The sequence below is a fragment of the Delphinapterus leucas genome, chromosome X (genome assembly GCF_059928025.1).
Source record: "Delphinapterus leucas isolate spDelLeu-1000000601 "Yukka" chromosome X, BTC_Dleu_Yukka2, whole genome shotgun sequence".
Taxonomy (NCBI): domain Eukaryota; kingdom Metazoa; phylum Chordata; class Mammalia; order Artiodactyla; family Monodontidae; genus Delphinapterus; species Delphinapterus leucas.
In genome coordinates this window covers 93,601,978-93,620,809 of record NC_143150.1, presented here as the reverse complement: position 1 = coordinate 93,620,809, position 18,832 = coordinate 93,601,978, and the positions used below count along the sequence as shown (strand labels likewise).

Genomic DNA, 18,832 nt, shown 5'->3' with positions numbered 1-18,832 from the left:
GCCCCTGCAAAGAAAGAACCCTAAAGCTTAAGCTTCATTAACTTCAAGGTAAATCCACCTCTGCTTGTACCCAATACCCAGGTCAAATGATTTTGGTGGGACGTTCATTTTTGGGTCAAATAATTAGTGAATCACATAATTTTCTAGCTCTAGCTAGAAAACCCTTAGAAATCATCTAATCCTCAACCCTCTTCACTTCATAGGAGAGGTTAAAAAAAAAAAGGTGAAATTGTTAGCTCTATCAAAGCCACGTGGAGAGACTAGAAGCAAATTCTACCTCTGTCGCTGCACCTTGGGATGGCTAATTTGCTCAAACGATCATTAGACTCTCATCTTGGATGCCTGCTGCTTCTAACACCAAGACTTCAGAGGCGGCCATAAACAACTCCACAAAATTAAAGGTGCTTTAAGTTTTTTGCTTATCCTTAATGTCGGTATAGCCTAATAAGCATTCGAGAACAATGCGAATGAATGGTCTTATTACTAGTTTGGCTGTCCCAACCACTAAGAATCGATAATAAGAAAGTCCTCTTACAGACAAAGAAATAATAACCCAAGGCAGGAATTCTAGGTAAGAACAGTTTACATTCAAATCCCTGTCTCTTCAGTGAAAGAAACACCTGCTAGAGCCCCTGGAGCCTTTTCCAACCTTCAGGCTACGGGAAAGTCCGACAGGCCTCCATCTGCCAGTCCGTGTTCATGCACATGAAATAATGAGGGAGTGACAAGCTCCCGCCCGGCAGACAAGCCAGGGCCAGCGGGATGGCCAAGCTGCCTAGTGGGGGACTCACACTGGACTGTTTTGTGGAAGAAGTTGCCTTCTCTTTAGAATCCTTAAATACACAAAACAATCTCATCTTTTTAGGAGTCAGATTGGGTTTTATGCAGGGGTTACATATATCTCTTGGAATTCTATCAAGCCCTCTGCTTCCACATAATAGAAAGCTTACTCGTGCACAATTCTTGGGACTGTGGCCAACTCCATCTCTTAGTCTGTCTGCCATTTTTTCTCCCCCAAAATATGTTGGGGCGGCATTAGGTAAGAGAAGGTACTGAAGCACCCAGGCTGTATACTGCACCAGAAATTTCCCCCTGGCTTCCTAGGTCCCTAGCTGTGTCGTTGGCAGTTGTCAGCTCCTTCCTGTGGAGACCACAATTACTGACAAGGAAGGAAATGTGACCACAGTTATTGCCAGGACTTTGTCCTGGTTTGGGCTTCAAGGATACCAAAATATAATGTATAAAACTTGGTCAGTCTCATGAATTTTTACAACCAGATGAGTTATAAGAAAATTAAAATGTCAGAAGTAACTGTATCTAAGTAACATTAAGTCTATTAATTTAATGTTACCAAAAGTCAGGAAAAGCAAATGTAAAGATTATCAGAGAATATTGATTCACTCCCCTCCACCCTGAATCATGGATATAATTTCCAGTCATTAGTTACATTAAGTACACTGCTGTTACTCAAGAAATGTTGTGTAATAATAGTGTCTGTTAAATGGGGTATTTTAACATATGTTATGAGAAATATAAAAAGTCAGCACGACTATAAAATGCATCATAATTTTGCATTTGCATAATTTTCTGTTTAAATGCATAATGCTCACGTTATATTAGCTTTAAAGGCACAAATGACTTTTTTAACGTAGTAAGTAAGTCTATAGAGTGAGCAAAAGAAGTGAGCAGAAAGAAATTAAGCACTAGGGCTCAACTGAAATGGACCATAGGGCATTTGAAGCTGATACATTTGCCGAGGATGGCTAGATTTGGAGCGCACCGGTGGATTTACTCTGCCTCTGAAAGTTCCCCGCAAACCCGTTAAAAGACTAACAGGGTCCCGTGTCTCTCCAGCATTAACGTTCATTTTCCCAAACGCGACCTTTATATTCTCAAAATCAAGCTGACAGGCAAACATCAACCGAATGTTGGACTTGCCATTTAAGGGATCATATGATGTTTTGAACCTTTACCACGTCCTTTAAATTAAGGCAATCTTTCAGTAGGACACAGGTAAATGTCTTCAGTGACTCATTTCATATATATATCATTTTTAAAAATTTTCCAAGTCTACACTGAAGACTTGCTGATTCTGAACAGGCACTTACATTTATTAAAAAGCAAACTATCCTTCCCAAATATCTAAGGGTCACTAGCAGCTTCTCTACAGCAGCCACTACCTGCACATTCCTGGCAGCTTCTTGTCCTCAGTCCCTAAAACAAATATGCTCAACTGTGTCCACTAAACAGGACTAATTTTAGAAAATAATATAAGAAGAGGCCACCAATTTGGCTCCATTTTGACTAATCTGGCACGCGGATGCTGTGGAACAAGTTCCCTTAATGCACAGAGGAGGGAAATTGAAATTCTTTTTTATTCCAGCCCCTTTGTATGCTGTGTGCCTTCTCCCATAATATAAAGATTCCCAGGAGGCCAGGAATACGACACAGTGGGGACACCAAGACACGTAAGGTGAGCATCGTCTCATTCTAAAGACAAAGCACCTTGTCTTTTAGGAAGCTGTGGTTGCTTCTGGCTTCCAACTCATCGCTCAGGAAGTGAGCTCACATGAATACTCCAAGGTTCAGAGAGGGGTAAACATCCCCCATCAGAGCTCCAAACCCCAGTCTGGGAGGTTGGCAACTTCCACCACCCCGCTTCGCCAAGCACCGGTAGGTACCTGGAGCCTGGGGTAGAGGGCCCAGGTGGGGGCAGAGCTGGCCAGCAGGTTTAACAAATGGAGGGGCTTGTTTTTCAGGTTTCACCTCAGATCCTCCACCTGCTTCTGTGACTCTTATAACACCGTGTAACATGCAGTAGGTCTCTCCCCCCCTACAAGCCTAGAAACTCCTTACACAACTCTGCAGCTCCTCTGTCTACTGCAATGACCTGCATGTGGTAGGTGCTTAATAAATCACCGGTTTTCATTCTGAACTGCGCTAACCTGACCTGAATGGAATGGATATCTAAGAAGAGAGAAGCTGGAAGCCTGGCTGAGCCTCACCAGGAAAGCTAGAGCAGATTGGCACAATTCCCCAGAGAACTCAAATAAGTATATCCTCTGTGGTAAGCAAGAATTCAGTGAAAAGAAAAGTGTTTGGATTTCCATTTCAGTTGCTTAACCAAAGCATTTCCCCCATACTCTAGTGAGGCAGGGGGCTATATGGGCAAATGGAAGGCCTTTGGCATCAGGCAGACAAGTTCAAGTCTTGGCTCACCCTTTACTTGCTGCATGACCTTCGACAAGTAAGCCCCTTGTACGCCATAGTTTCTTCACCTCTAAAATGGGGATAATGAGCCTACCCTTCTAGAATTGTTGTTAGGAATAAATAAGACAACAGATGCCCAGCAGTTAGCAAATGCTCAATAAACGGTAGCTATTATGAGCTTAGAATTTGAAACTCAAAAGTCAGATCAAGCCTAACTAGGGAACAAAGACTCTAAGTTTTAAATATTATTTTCTAACTGACAGATGTATCACTTACCAATTCCATATTTAGTCTTACAATAAGTCTTCATGAATTCATCACAGTCACAAAGGAGCACTTTCCTTCCCCACACATTGATGGTGGTTCCTATGGACAGGTCACTACCTTTGTAAAACTCTTGGTCTACTTTTCCTAGCTAATTAAAACAAAGGAACGTGACATTGACACCACAGACCCACCAAAGACATTGGCACCCACCCCCAAAGGGAAAAAGAAATTTAAAAAAATCAATTATATCATTCATAACCAAAATGTTTAAATCAAATCAAAAGACAACCGCTCAATATTAACATTTTAAAACAGTCTTTTAGCAATGTAGTGCTACCAAATGGCAGTGCAATGCATATATTTATACATGCACTTAAGCATGTTTATTATTGATAAACAGCAGTGCAACACATACATTTATATACTCATCGATTTCATTCACAATCAATCTCCCAGAAGCAGAACACGTAACTCACCCCGCATTCCAGGTTCCAGGGAAGTCACACTGGAAACAGTAATAAAACATGACTTACCTTGTATTTATCCAACAGACAGCCATACACTCGGTTCTCTGACAAGCCACCATCTACATTGAGAACTGTCCGGTCTGTTATCTGGCCTGGTTGATAGACTCCAGGGGGGCCATACTGGAAGATAAAAGTCAAATCAAGACGTAGTGGATGGCCTCTAAACACAAACATGCTCCTTTTGAGGGACTCAGGCGGGAAGAGGCACCGTATGGTTCTTCTCTGCCATCCCGAGGAAGACAGGACACAGACTCCAGCCACCTTTCCCCATGCTTCCCCACCCGCTGAAGGCTGGTCTACACTCTCCCCCTCCTTCAAGGCCCTGATAAAGTCCCATCTTTCCCCCTGACCTCTCCCATCCTACTGGCCTGTCCCCAATTCAAACTTCCGTAGCACCGACCTCAGGGTTAAACCACTTTTTGTTGCTCTCTAATCACTTCATCGGCAGAGTCATCTTTAAACTCCAAAACGCCCTGATGGAGAAACCCTGCCTTGCCTTCTTTACTTGCTTAGCACCCTGCCTGATCCTGAGCAAGGACGCACTCGTTGGCAATGGAGTGCAGTCAGCCTCTAACAGAAACTGTGGCCCGGAGCAAGCCAAGGAGGGCACTCCTCAGTTCCACCCGCACTGGAGGTGGTCCAGGCAGGAAATATCTGAACTAACTTATAGAAATTGATAGTGATCCGTTTATCCCATACACATGAGAAATCTGAATCATGCCAGATCTGTGTGATATAAAATGTTTAAGTTTCAATGTGTGAACTTATGATGTGTGGGGTGTCAGTAAGCCACGTAACAAAGAAAAAACAGTACATTTAGATGCAAACTCTCTCTTCGCTGCTTCCTAGCTACAGGACAGGGGGCCAGGCATTTATCTTCTCAGAACTTCAGTTGTGTCATCTAACCGCAGCAACAGTACTTACTCCTTGCTTTCTCAAAGGATGCTGTGAGTGTCAAGGGAACACCCACTGCTACTGTATCTCTCCTGAGAATGGAAGCTCCACAAAGCAGGATTTTATCCATTTTCTTTCTCACTGTAACCCCAGAGCTGGCACACAGCTGACACTTACTAAGTATTTGTTGAATGAACGAATAAATGAAGCAAGTGATGTCAAGGAACACTGCAAATGTCAGGTATGTCATTATTATTTTATATTTAGCCTATTTTTCAAAGCCATTCTAAAAACAGGCTTCCCTGGCACCTCCTGGCCACCTGCTGTGCATACGCCCAGAGTTCGCTCTGGGACAAATCCTGCCCCCGCCCCAAGAAGCAACACAGCAGGACTTCTGGCAGGAGACTCAGAGAATCTGGAAGAGTCTCCTGTGATAAGCAAATAACCAGTGGTTGTTTGCATCAGAAATGAGCATTACAGTAATCTTTTCAGTAGCACTAAGAGTTAAGTTTCAAAATACTTTATCCAAATAAGAAATAAAATATAACATAGAGCTGTGAATAAGCCTTGATACTTTCACGTGTCCTATAGGTCCTTAGATAATGCTTTTTACTATATTATCTCATTCAGTCTTTACAGTTATCTCAGGAGGGAAGCCTAGTTAACTGCACTTTAGAGATAGGGAAATATGCTCAGAGAGGTTAATGACTTGCCCAAGGTCACATAGCTGTTAAGTGGCAGACTCACAATTCTAACCCAGGTCTTCGGTCTCTGTGCCATTTCTGCTGCACCCAGGTTACATTAGCTCTCAAATGGCCATAAACATGTGTACAAATCACTTGGACAACTCTTTTTTAATAGTAAAAATGCAAAAGCTATCATTGTTGCTAGCCAGTGGCTAGTTGCTGACTGGTGGCTACTCTCAGAAGAGTCACTCTTGTGTGTGTGTGTGTGTGTGTGTGTGTGTACTTGTGTGTGTGTGTGTATTCACAACCCAGACCAATACAATGGGATCTCCTCAGTAGGCTACAGAGGCCAGAGGCCAGTGCCCTGCCCAAGGCCACGAGCAATCCTTTTACTAGAGAGTCATTTACCTTCATAAGACTCGTAGTGAACTCAATGATGAATAGGTAGTTCTCTTGCATTTGACATTTTTCCTTTACTTGCCTCAAGCCCTGAATATTCCAACTCCAATTTGTCATATCCTCTATTACTTTCATAGATGTACATTAATAGAGGGCACAAAGTGTAAGTTTTCTAAACACTTGCACTAATACATGGTGACTTGTCATCACACAGTCATAACACATGACATTCCAGACAGTGAGTGACTAGAGTCTTCAGCCCACAAGCAAACTCGGAAAGCAGTCCATTGCTCACCTTAGGTACCTTTCTCCTCTGGAGGAACAATGACGTAGCATCTCTTCCTGAGTTATGTGGCAATACTCCTTTGATTTCGATGGTATCATCAGACAGAAAGTAATGCAGGATGAGTTCTCTATGGTCCCCAAACACTGAGCCTGAGTCGTCCCACAGGCAGAAGAAACGCAAAACCTTCCTATCATACTCAAGGAACTGTTTCAGAGTGTCAAAGGACTCATAGGGACGTAAGGGCTCCATGCAGTCTAGCTTCTGCCAATGGAGAAAAGGTTAATGAGAGTGGAAGTTTTTCCGTAGTTGCTTCTGGGATGCAAGCAATCAAAGAATATAAAGGTATCTTTTCTATAGACTATTCAGTTTCAACTAACAACATACATGATATACATATATAACCAGTTTCAACCTTAGAAATACAGACAATCAAGTATTAGGAAGCCTTTCGTTATTATTTTAACACACTAAAATATACTTCTATAATGTTTTTGAAAACTGACTTTTCTCAAAGACTTAAAATTCTTGTTTAAGAACAGACAAAACTAATATATGGTGACAGAAATTAGAACAGTTATTGCCTCTGAGGAGAGGACTGACTGGAAAGGGGGACAAGGGAACTCTCTGGGGTGATGGAAATATTCTCTATCTTGATTTTCGTGTTGGTTACTAAATTGTATACATTTTTAAAAACTTGTCAACGGGTATGCTTAAGATTTGTACATCCAAGTCTATGTTAATTATATTTCAACCAAAAAATTCTTTTCACTGAAAATTCATATCTGTATATGCTTCTTACTCATCCAAAGATTTTTGTGAAGGTAAAAGAGAAGAAATATATTCACAGTTTTATTTTGCTCAAAAGCTTTAGATAGTGAAGATCTGAAAGGCCATGGAAACAGGAGCAGAGCAAATGGAGAACTTCCCAATCTGTACAGAACTACTGCGCGGGCTCTGGCCCCCAAATCAGGAAGCACTAGCTCGGCAGTCTTCTCAGCCCAACTCCTCTATTTGCAGAGTCTCAGCCCTGTCTTGGAGCAAACCGCTCCCATTCTATCTAATGTAGCCTAATAGGATGGTTATATAAGGAAGTGCTCACTAGCAAGGGAGATGTAGTCCCACATCAGGTTATGTAATCTTACTTGTAAGTTCTCAAAATTTTGTATCTGTCCAGGGCAGTCTAGGTGCAGACTTATCCCAAGATAGTGGGGGAGACATGATGGCCTTTCCAGAGGCTCTTCAGTCTTATCCTTGATATTTAAATGAAATTACAAGATCTCTACTTTCAACGATTGAAAAATCTTTCTTTGGCATTAGAAGGCCTCTAAGAAATGCATTATTGATTATATACCATCAAGGCTCTTTTCAGTTCAAGTTAAATTGTTTAATTTTAACTTTACATTTCAAGGCAGCAAACACTGGAGAAGTAAATGCATTAAAGTCAATATAAAAGCCTCTTACTAAACTCCTAATTTTCCACAGATTTCTATATTTATTGAAGAGCTTTCTCCCTGAGGGAATAAATGCTAAAACGATTCTCCCAATCTGAAAGGAAATTATTTAAAACATTTCTTGGCTGTTCTTGGTATTTATTCCTGATTCCTGGAACAAAAGATTTTTTTCCTTATAAACTTATGAAATAACACAGTGTTCTAAGTATTTCATATAATGCATCATCATTCACAAGCACTATCACATAATACCAGCTGTTAGTGAATGAGTGTAGCCAGAAGAAAAGGGTGGTAAATCATATAGATCCATTTCTTTTAGGTTCTCTCTTCTGGTTCTAAAGACTTTTGTATTTATCTAGACTCCTTCTTCTAGGGCATTTGGAAAAAGTAGAAATGAACCCAAACCATAAATCTCCTTGCACGCCAATACACACAAGTATAATGCCACAGGGATTTCACCTTAGATATTCCAGGATCAACAATATATATTTCTCAGGAGGGTTGTATGCCTACAGCATTAGAGGGTAATTCTGCTGGGGCTAGGAGGCAGGAATAGATGAATGATCCTACATGCGGCTTTTAACAAGAGATCAAAGCAGAATCAAAGGAGATTTTTATTCTAAATTTTATGTTATCTTTCTGCAAAGAAGTTAATTACAAGTTTTAGAAACAATAAAAATGAGACTAATCTATAGGGATAGAAATGAGAACTGTGCTCATCCCTGGGTAGGGAGAAGGATAGATTGGAAAAAGGCATGCGGGAACTTTCTGGGGGGATGGAAATCTATACCATGATTTCGGATGTGGATTACATGGGTGTATGCATTTGTTAAGACCCATCAAGCTGTATACTTAATTTCTGTGTATTTTCCTGTGTATAATCATACTTCAATAAGAAGAGACACAAATGACAATAATGAAAATCAGGATAAGAAGCAAGAGATTTGAGTTCAAGGCCCAGCAAGAAGATTGGTGAGGTATGTGACCTTCCACATGACACTTGCCCTTTTGGGTATTCAGATTTCTCTGTAAAACATAAAATTTGGGCCAGGGGATCATTAAAAAAAACTTTGGAAAGACTACAGTAACACTACTAACACTGATTCTTTCCTCCCTACACTAGCTGGGGTCAGTCTTCGAAAACAAGCATCCTGTCATCATAGGAGTATGTCGAAATCATGGCCTTACTCACTCCTGAACACCTCTGCATCTGATAATACCATAAAGGGAGCTGGGAGTCCCAAGGAAGAAGGAAAAAGGCATACCCAAAGGGTTCAGTAAATCGGTAGCACAGGAGCAAAGATTTTCCCAGAGTTAGGCAACTAAAATGGGAAAAGAAAAGCCAGGTAAGTGTGGACCCAACTCTTTCACTGTCAGTGACCACAAAGCCAATCACGGGCTCTAAGAAACCATCCCATGCGGGCAGCTCGCTGAAGACTCCTACTGCCTGGGAGGGAGAGTCTCCGTGGAGAGAAGTGGGGGCAGGGGCACAAAGTGAGCATCTCCTGCACCGAAGCCAACACCCAGCCTTCCCTCCAGCCCAGAGGAAAACAGGACAACTCCAGTGACCATGGTCCCCAAAGTTCTTTCACATCTGCATCAGGAGTACCAATACCCTTTACTGACTTTGAAGGGATTCTCATCTTGAAGATAAGAGTTCATGGATGAATCAACTTACCTCTCTCCGTGTCTTCAGGTAAGGATCTTCTGGACACTGTCCCGGGGGGTTTAATCTGACTCCTATTTTCTTCAAAAAGTTTTTTGTGAATGTATCACAGTCATAAATCTTGAATGTCCGACCATAAAAGACAATGTCTATGTTGATATTAAAACGATGCACAGAATAAAACCGATCCTCATCAGGAGGCGGCAGAGAAATCCGATGACGCCGGATAAAAATTCCTACGGTGTGAAATAAAACACAATTGTTTCATCGGGTGGCTCACCAGAAAGACATCACAGTACATCTTTATAACAACTCTGAATGCTTTCCCACCACAGTGAAGCGGGCAAAGGGTTGGTTCTTGGAGAAGTAGCATCAGTATGTTCAAACTCTCAGGGTGCCAGAGGGAGCTGAGACTTCTGAGGCCCAGGGTAATTTGACCAGCCTTGCATGTTGTTAGAGTTGCCTAAGTGGTACTAGGGTTTACTCTATTAAAGTAAACCATAAAGACTAGGGCAGGGGGAAGGAGGAGCGGGTATGAACAGAGTGACCTAATGTGCCAGACACTACCATCATGTCTTTTCCCAAAACAAGCATGCTCACTTTCACCCACTAGCACTCAACGTGAGCACAGTACGCAAGGAACTAAGACCCCAAAGCAGAGTACTCACAAAAATGCACACTCTTGGTTGAAAAAAGTAATCTAATGAGCTTCACTGTGGTAGATGCCGACACCATGATTTACAGCTTCTATAAGCATGAATAACTTTATGCTGCTTTGAAGCTTCTTGGAATCTTCTTCCCTCTACCAACCTCTTCTCCCACCTTCTTCCTCTATAGACTCTGTCCACCACCACCCATCCACTCCCCCAAAGTGAGAGTTATCACAGGCTTCATAGTTTTAACCAGTGCTCTGGGCTAAAGGTTCTGGATCCCATCCCCTCTTCTACTTCCAACCCTATGATGCCCATTCACTTCTCCTCTTTAGAATATGGACTCAGGGTTGCCAAGTACACCCAAATGGCAATTAGCCACTGGAGGTAAAAAGGCTCGCTAACTAGATGAAGGTACCAACTACACCACACCATACCAGCCAACTTACCCAAGCACTGCTGAAACCTGTTGTCAAGAAGTGTTTAGGGTTTGAGAGTTTATCCTACTTTCAAGCTAGCAAGTTAGCCTGCCACAATTTCATGGATGCTGGCAGAAGACATGAGATGCTTTGGTTAGAGACAAAGGGCAGTTTATTACTCACAGTAATAACAGTACCCAGAACATCAGCATTTTTGTACCAGTTTCCTGAGCCCCGATTCCCACAGGGTGACACAACAAGGGCCAGGTAACTTCTGCACATGCAGTAGGTTACACATTATAGGACAGAAACCCTGAGATGAGAGAACCTGAATCTATTATAAGGGCAATAAGCATCCCTCCCTTTTGTCTCAGAGGGAGAAATGAACTTTGTTGGACTGGACAGTAAACATGTCTGCCTTTTGTTCTAGAGGGAGACACCACCTCTATGTTCCAAGGCTGTGAGCAAACCTGCACTTTGCTCCAGAAGGAGAGACTATCTTTGTCTTCCAAAGCTGTGTGCTATATAAACATCCTTGAAAAGATAATCCAGAACAAAGAGCAGACAGTGTCTCTGCTTGCAAGATCCACAGAAATGCAAGATACCTGTGGAGAATTGTCTCTCAACCTCTGTAAACTGACTTAAGCCTGAGAATCTACTCCAGGAGCAAAGACAAAAGGAGAAAAGACAAGCAGAGCAAACTGAGGGTCTAATGGTTCAAGAAAAATTGGCTTGTGTGACCTGTGTATGGAGGCATTTTAGTATAAAGATGTCAAGCAATCTTCTTCACATTTTGTATAACACTGAGAATGGTGCCTTTTCCCAAAGTCTAGAAATACTTCGAAATTATTCATTCCTTATTCATTAAGGAATAGTTAATGAATATCTTTATGTGCCAGGAACTGTGTTGAGCTCTGTTCCATTATTCTACTAATCATCTTTTCACTCTGTTGAGGGGAAATTAACTAAAATCCTTTTCATCTTCTTTTCTTTGTAGCAATTTTTAATTACTCGGTACATTAAAGTAAAATAATAAAACTATAAAATTAGAACTGGCCTAGAATATTTTAAAATGTACTACATAAAAGATGATATAACTTTACGGCAAAAAATTATACTTCAATTAGCCCTTAATTCATGCCACTGAAAACAGTATGCAAATTATTTAATCATTCAAGATGAGACATTTAGAACAAATTGCATACTAAACACCCATAAAAGCATGGGCATTTCAGGTATTTTTCACGAACCATTATATATCTCGTTAAAAATACTTATATTGGGCTTCCCTGGTGGCGCAGTGGTTGGGGGGGTCCACCTGCCGATGCAGGGGACACGGGTTCGTGCCCGGGTCCGGGAGGATCCCACGTGCCGCGGAGCAGCTGGGCCCGTGAGCCATGGCCGCTGAGCCTGCGCGTCCGGAGCCTGTGCTCCGCAACGGGAGAGGCCACAACAGTGAGAGGCCCACATATGGCAAAAAAAATAAAAAATAAAAAAACTTATATTGTGACAGTTTTTAAAATATATGAAATTTATTCAACAGCCAAGAGCTTCTTTAGGAATTCCATCTATCTTGCATTTGTACTTCACTATAAAAATTCAAATAAGCAAATTAGTGCTGATTTCTGTTCAGTAAGACTTCAAATAGAAATCCTATATTTTTCTAGGTGGGAAGAACTGGCCCACCCACTGAGCTTTTAAATAGTAATCATCATCATAGCCCTAGGATATGCTTTCATATATTTTTCTCATTTAATCTTCAATAATCCCACCAGGCAGATAATGCATGAAATACAAATATTCAGTTTATGGATGAGAAAACCAAAGCTCAGGATGGTTAAGTGACGTGCCCAAGGTCATGCACTCACAAATAGCAGAAAAAGATCTCGAACCTGGGGTTTTCAAGCTCTAAGTAAATACCATTACTTTCCACAGTTTGCACTGAACTGTATCTCACTGTATGACAGCCACAAATTACTTAAGTGAAGGAGGGGAGGGAGTGTCTTAGGCAAAACAGGATAGAAATGGGGAGAAGAGCGGCCAGATACCGTGAAACAGAGATGATGGAGCTGCTCTTCCAAAAGAACAGCCTCTCTCTTCTCTAAGAGTAAATTTCTGGAGAGGGCCCACTTGCCAGCGGCAGCAATCCCCCACCAGGGTCAACACCACTGTCACCTGTCCCCGCCCCCCCCCAGGAGCCTGCATATCTGCAACGTCCACACTCTTCCTTATCTTAGGTCCCACACTCCTCTCACTAGATGGTTCTCAGAAGAGGCCAGGGAAGTTCTTTGTGGTAACAGAAGAGAGTCCTGACCATTCATGGATTGGAAAGAGAAGGCAGGTCTAACACTAAACAAGAAAATTTTAATAACGAGAAATCCAAAGTCACAATCCCATGTTAATCAGAAAAGTAACGTGGGCATTTGAAATGTAGTTACACATGAGAGTTTTCAAAAATACATCTGTGGGACCTCTCAACTGTGCCCTTTGGGAATTAAAATGTCTCTTTATTGGTATTTGTATGCTTATAGTTTTCCATGATAAGTGGCAGAAACTCTACCAGCAGAAGTTTGTTCTGGAATATCAAAGAAATATGCAGGATGCCATGTCTCTGGCACACATTGAAGAGCACCCAAGACCATCAAGATATATAAATAAAAATAACATTACAAAATGGAGAAACAATAACAAGAGCACTATATCTGCCCTTGAAATGTTCAGATATTTATCTTCTTAATTGGTCCATAAAGACAATTTGGGCAGATGTCCAGGCATCAGGTGTCTGCTTTTAAGCTCTTCTTTATCTTCATATTTCTCATCTCTCTTTCTTTTTAAAGGCCCTGTTATCTGATTATACTCTGCAAGCTTTAACTTTCTAACACTCCCCTGTGGTTTAGATCAAAATGATGATATATCCATTTATGTTTAATGCGTTTTCATTTCATTCAGTTCGGAATTGCTTTAGATCTTTGCTCATACCACTAAATTTAGTTTTTAGGAATTCACCTTCAAGAATTAAGACTCCAACCTCTTACTTCTATCTTAAGTATGTTTAGTTCATTTTAGTAACACTGCAGACCTAGGGTACATCCAAGTCTAGAGGCAGGTATTTCTTAGGTGAATGAATATACGAGTGGAATTGCCACTTGTCATCATGTGTATCCTAAAAATACTAAGACCATTCACTGTGATCAGCCATGATAGAGTATCTTTTCCTCTTATGCTCACTATAATTCCTTCACTAAAATTACTATTCCATTTCTATTTTTATAAAATGTCATCTTTGTGGAGTTTGATTTAATGAGAATAACTTTTTAAATATAGCTAACTTGACACTTGCCTTGCAGCAAAAGAATAAAAATTTTTGAATTCCATATCTCTGATCACAGTAAGAAACAATAATCCTATGCATCTCCCCCTACCCACTGAATGAGTCCCAAATGACAGCCTGTTGGGTATTCTGTCCTCTTGCTCTTGCACTACCACCTTCTTGCCTAGTTTTCCTTATACACTCTATGATCTGCTCCCAGTACCTCCCAACTCCTCGCCTCACCACTTTCCTACCTCTTTACCTCATGCTGTTCCTTTTGACTAATGTGCCTACCTCTTCCAACTTTATCTGGAGGAACTTTTGAGGTACCACTCAAATGCCTTATTCTCTAATGGATACTGGCATTTCTTCCTCTGATCCCTCAAAGTACCTCATAGCATTCATGATGACTACACTGTGTTATGGACATTGTCTGTCATATTCCTTTCCTTTTTTCCTCCCTCCCTCCCTCCTTCTTCCTTTCTTCATCAAATTTACTGAGCAGCCATCATGCACCAAGCACCTATCTTCACAGTGACTTACCTCCACTCCTATACTCCACTCTGCTCCATTCAGCGACAGTTCTCTCCGCAAAGTCCACCCTCTGGGGTTGCCAGATTTACCGAACTGAAAAGCGAGATGCCTGGTTAAATTTGAATTCCAGATAAACAATGAATAATTTTTAGTATAAGTATGTCCCATGTCATATTTGGGGCACAGTTATACTAAGAACTTCAAATTTAACCAGGTATCCTGTATTTTATCTGGTAACTCTACTACCATCCCACAATTCCACTTTATGGGATGCATACTTATTAGATATAGCATATGCCCAATATAAATAAATGACTTCTATTTTGTGATTTTATATATATATGAAATACTACCCCGTTGAGGGGCCAAAACAAGTCACTAGTGGAGATCAGTATTCTTAACCAAGGATGCACTGAAAATCAAGTAGAAGCCATTTCTTTTTCTTCCTTCCTTCCTTTTTTTTTTTTTTTGTTTGGCCGCACCTCGCAGCATGTGGGATCTTAGTTCCCTGACCAGGGATCAAATCCAGGCCCCCTGCATTGGGAGCATGGAGTCTTAACCACTGGACTGCCAGGGAAGTCCCAGAAGCCATTTCTTGACCCCAGGCCTACAGAATCAGAAATTCTGCGGGTGGGCCAGGAGATTCTGATGATTGCTCTCCACTGAGAACAACTGGTACAGACCTTACCAGAAAATCATGGCATGTTTCTAACGGCTATCCTTTCTTTAGTATAGCTTAGTTGGGACTTGGCAGCATTTGACAAACAGTTGTTCTGTTAGACAATCGGAGGTAAAACTACTAGGATTAACCTCTGACATTCCTGGCTTGGCATAACATCGTTTTAACTATATTCCAGTAGAACAGCAACAAATTCTATGAATATAACACATCTAACCCAAAAGAGAATGATGTCCTGGCAAGAAATGAAAGCAAGCCTCGACATACATCAGTGACTTGACTTTTCACACACATATATCTCTCTGCCAACAAGGATTCGTGAATATGTTGTTCTGATGAGAAGCTACACAGAACTGAATGCCTATTTTGGCACCACGCTAAGGGATGCCTCTTTTATTTCTGGCTTATTCCAAACTCCCCCTCCCTAAAAAAATTACATGATAGGAGAGGCAACTAAGAAGGGAGGCTATAATTCATCCAGGTGCACTAATTTCTGAATGGTCAGCTCTACAAAAAAAAAAAAAACAAAAAACAGGTGCACCCGACCTTCCAGTTCATTGGGAAAATATCAAAACCCTATGGAAGTAACAGGAGTGCCATCAGTGCCCAGCACCTAAATGTGACCCCTAACCCCTTCTGAGGGCCCACAGGCACATGAAAAGCAGTCCCAGGCCACTCAAGACACAACTGAGTGTCCCCATCCCAATGAGGTCTGAGCCCCTGGCTCAGTAAGCTCATTTCTTTTTTCCCAATCGTTTAATTTAGGAAAGCCTGAAGAAGGCATTTCAATGAACTTCCAAAGTTTCCTCTGTCCTAACAGACCTTCCTTAACAAGACTCATCATATTAATTAATTAATTAATATTTCAAGAGGGACCGGTTTCTCTCTAAACAAAACTTGATGGTAGAGTGGTTATTTGTGTTTGCTTTCCACAGGAACTGCTAGAGCCTGCCAAGTATCTCCACTCTGCTGACAAATTCAGTCTCATTACATATCGTGATTACTAATGTATTCTGTACATACCCCCTGAGCTGTGTCTCACTCAAGGAAATGTCCGGATCAGAGTGAGCCCATCAGAAATTCTGAAAATTTCAAAAGAGACTTTAAAATTGTCTTCTCCTAAGGTTTTTTTCCCCCTGAGTCTTTATGAATAACATTCCCTCCTACTTACATAAAAATTATTTTCAAGTAAATCATTATAACTATCTTCAATCTGCCTTTGGAATCTGCCTATGTGAGATTTGAAATCAAGAGGCTGAAAGAATCAAGAAGTCTTAATAAAAGCCTTTCCAAGATCCTCATAGAGGAGGTATTTCATTTTTCTTCTTGGAGTTTAATAAAACTAAGATTCACTGGACAGGGGCCAGTGAGCTACAGGAATATGAACTTTTGCCTTAAAAGTAATAAAAATAAAAACATAATGCAAGTCACTAATGCAGGTTCAGGATGTCGTATGACCTCCAGTCCATCACTTGTGTAAATCTGATGTCATGTGGGGAAGGTAATCAAAAAATAAGCAAAGCCGGGCTTCCCTGGTGGCGCAGTGGTTGAGAGTCCGCCTGCCGATGCAGGGGACGTGGGTTCGTGCCCCGGTCTGGGAAGATGCCACGTGCCGCGGAGCGGCTGGGCCCGTGAGCCATGGCCGCTGAGCCTGCGCATCCGGAGCCTGTGCTCCGCAACGGGAGAGGCCACAACAGTGAGAGGCCCGCGTACCGCAAAAAAACAAAACAAAACAAAACAAAAAATAAGCAAAGCTTAGTTAGGGAATATCAGAGTAAAGCATTTAAGTGAAAATGTATAAAAAAATATTTTTTTGCTAAAGCAGTAATGTCACTTACCTAAACAAATGCACTTAGGCAAAACAGATGTTCATAGAAATTAAAAGTTGTCAATTTTCTTAATGTTTTGAAATAATTCTTTAAACATTTTCTAATACATTACTGTCAATATTTAAAAACTGCATTATGTATGTTTAAAATGACCCTAAAGAGTATAAAGACCTACAAATATCATATGATACTGCTTATATGTGGAATCTTAAAAAATGGTACAAATGAACTTATTTACAAAACAGAAATAGAGTCACAGATATAGAAAACAATCTTATGGTTAGCAGCGGGGAAAGGGGGGGAAGGGATAAATTGGGAGATTGGGATTGACATATACACACTACTATATATAAAAGAGATAACTAATAAGGACAGCACATGGAACTCTACTCAATACTCCATAATGACCTACATGGGAAAAGAATCTACAAAAGAGTGGATATATGTATATGTATAACTGATTCACTTTGCTGTATACCTGAAACTAACACAACATTGTAAATCAACTAGACTCCAATAAAAACTTTTTTAAAAAGTATAAAGACCTCTTGTCCCTCTACAAAATAAAATATCACATTTCCAACTTTAAAAGTTTTTAACTTTAACTTTAAAGTTCCAACTTTAAAAGTGAAAATCTTTCCTTAAATATCAAAGCATTTCCATATTTCCTAAAAGATTTATCATTAAGCCACAAATTCTCCAAATAAAAGCCAGGGAGTAGATATTGTATCAGCTGGAACACAAAGAATCATGAGGACAGTTCATACTGCCTCCCCATACCAATCCTCACCTGCTCCTCCCACCAGTAAAACCAAGCACAACACTAAATCAAATCTTCTTCCTCTTTCCACCACCTCAACAGTGGCTCTCTCCCAACGTGGTACAATAGCCTGATTCTGCTCATGATCTGGGCACCCCTGATTCCCAATCCACAACTCCAGTGTCGACTTTTTTCCTGAGAACACATCCTAAGGCTCTACCTGCCTTGTGGGCAACACCATACAGATGTTCCAACACAACTTTAAAAGCCTCATGACCCAAACACACCCCAGCTCCAACTCCAATGCCACTCCTTGCTCCATGTTCCTGGGCTCTACTAACGCATCACCATCCTCTCAACCACAGCATGAGCTCTGAGACAAGCGGTTAAGATTCAGATGGAGCAAATTACTTCTCTAAGCCTGTTTCCTTTCTGTAAAAGCTGATGATAACCTACTGTAGATGGTCACTGGGGTGATTAAATGAGATAATGATAAAGTAGGTACCTTATCATTAGATATTCCCCTTCCTCACTCTCTATATTTAATCGCTGGTCAAGGCCTATTAACTGCCAATCAAATGTGTCTACAATCTTTCCCCTATGTCCTCTTCCTACCATCATTGTCCTGGTTTGGATACTCAGCACTTCTACCCTGAACAACTGCAAAACTCCTGGACTAGTCACCTTGCTCCCTTTCCTCTCCAACCTGCTTGCCTACAAGCTCCATGAGATAGGGATATAATGAGTCATTCCTTTTGTCCATTTTCCCAAAACCCAGCACAGTGCCTAGCATGGAGTAGACACTCAACAAACACTTCATGACAATGCTGACTGGCTCCAAATTAATCATCCAGACATAACGAAGCCTTGCTCTAAGAACAATCTCAATCTCATGAGCACTGAAGGAAGTCCTTCGCATACTGACTCGTCATAACATTATGCTCAGAGGCCTATGGTCCTAAAACTTCTCTGTTTCTCCCCCATGGAACCCATTGTGGTATATCAATATGGAGGCACTGGGCCCAGATAAGTATTTAGTAAGCAAAAAGTTTATTCAACATAGGCAGAAAATCATAAGATGTGTTAAATAACGATAATTTGATAGTAAGTAGAGCATGTATATGTTAAACACAGAATGAAAGGGATGGAAGGACCAAGAGACAACTACTTTTCAGTATGTATTAAATATACATGAGGTACCTGGGCTCTGAATATTCATGATACACTAAATATACAAGAGGCACTAAATATTCATGGATACTCAA

General features: G+C 41.0%; 1 protein-coding gene across 1 annotated transcript in view; it reads right to left on the bottom strand.

Annotated features, from left to right (window-relative positions):
- The window catches only part of EFHC2 (EF-hand domain containing 2), a 154,622-nt gene that overhangs the window by 100,696 nt on the left and 35,094 nt on the right, over positions 1-18,832 (bottom strand). The window contains 4 exon segments of the mRNA XM_089904599.1: positions 3,480-3,625; positions 4,011-4,124; positions 6,279-6,530; positions 9,399-9,622. Of these exon segments, the coding sequence (XP_089760725.1) occupies positions 3,480-3,625; positions 4,011-4,124; positions 6,279-6,530; positions 9,399-9,622 (736 nt within the window).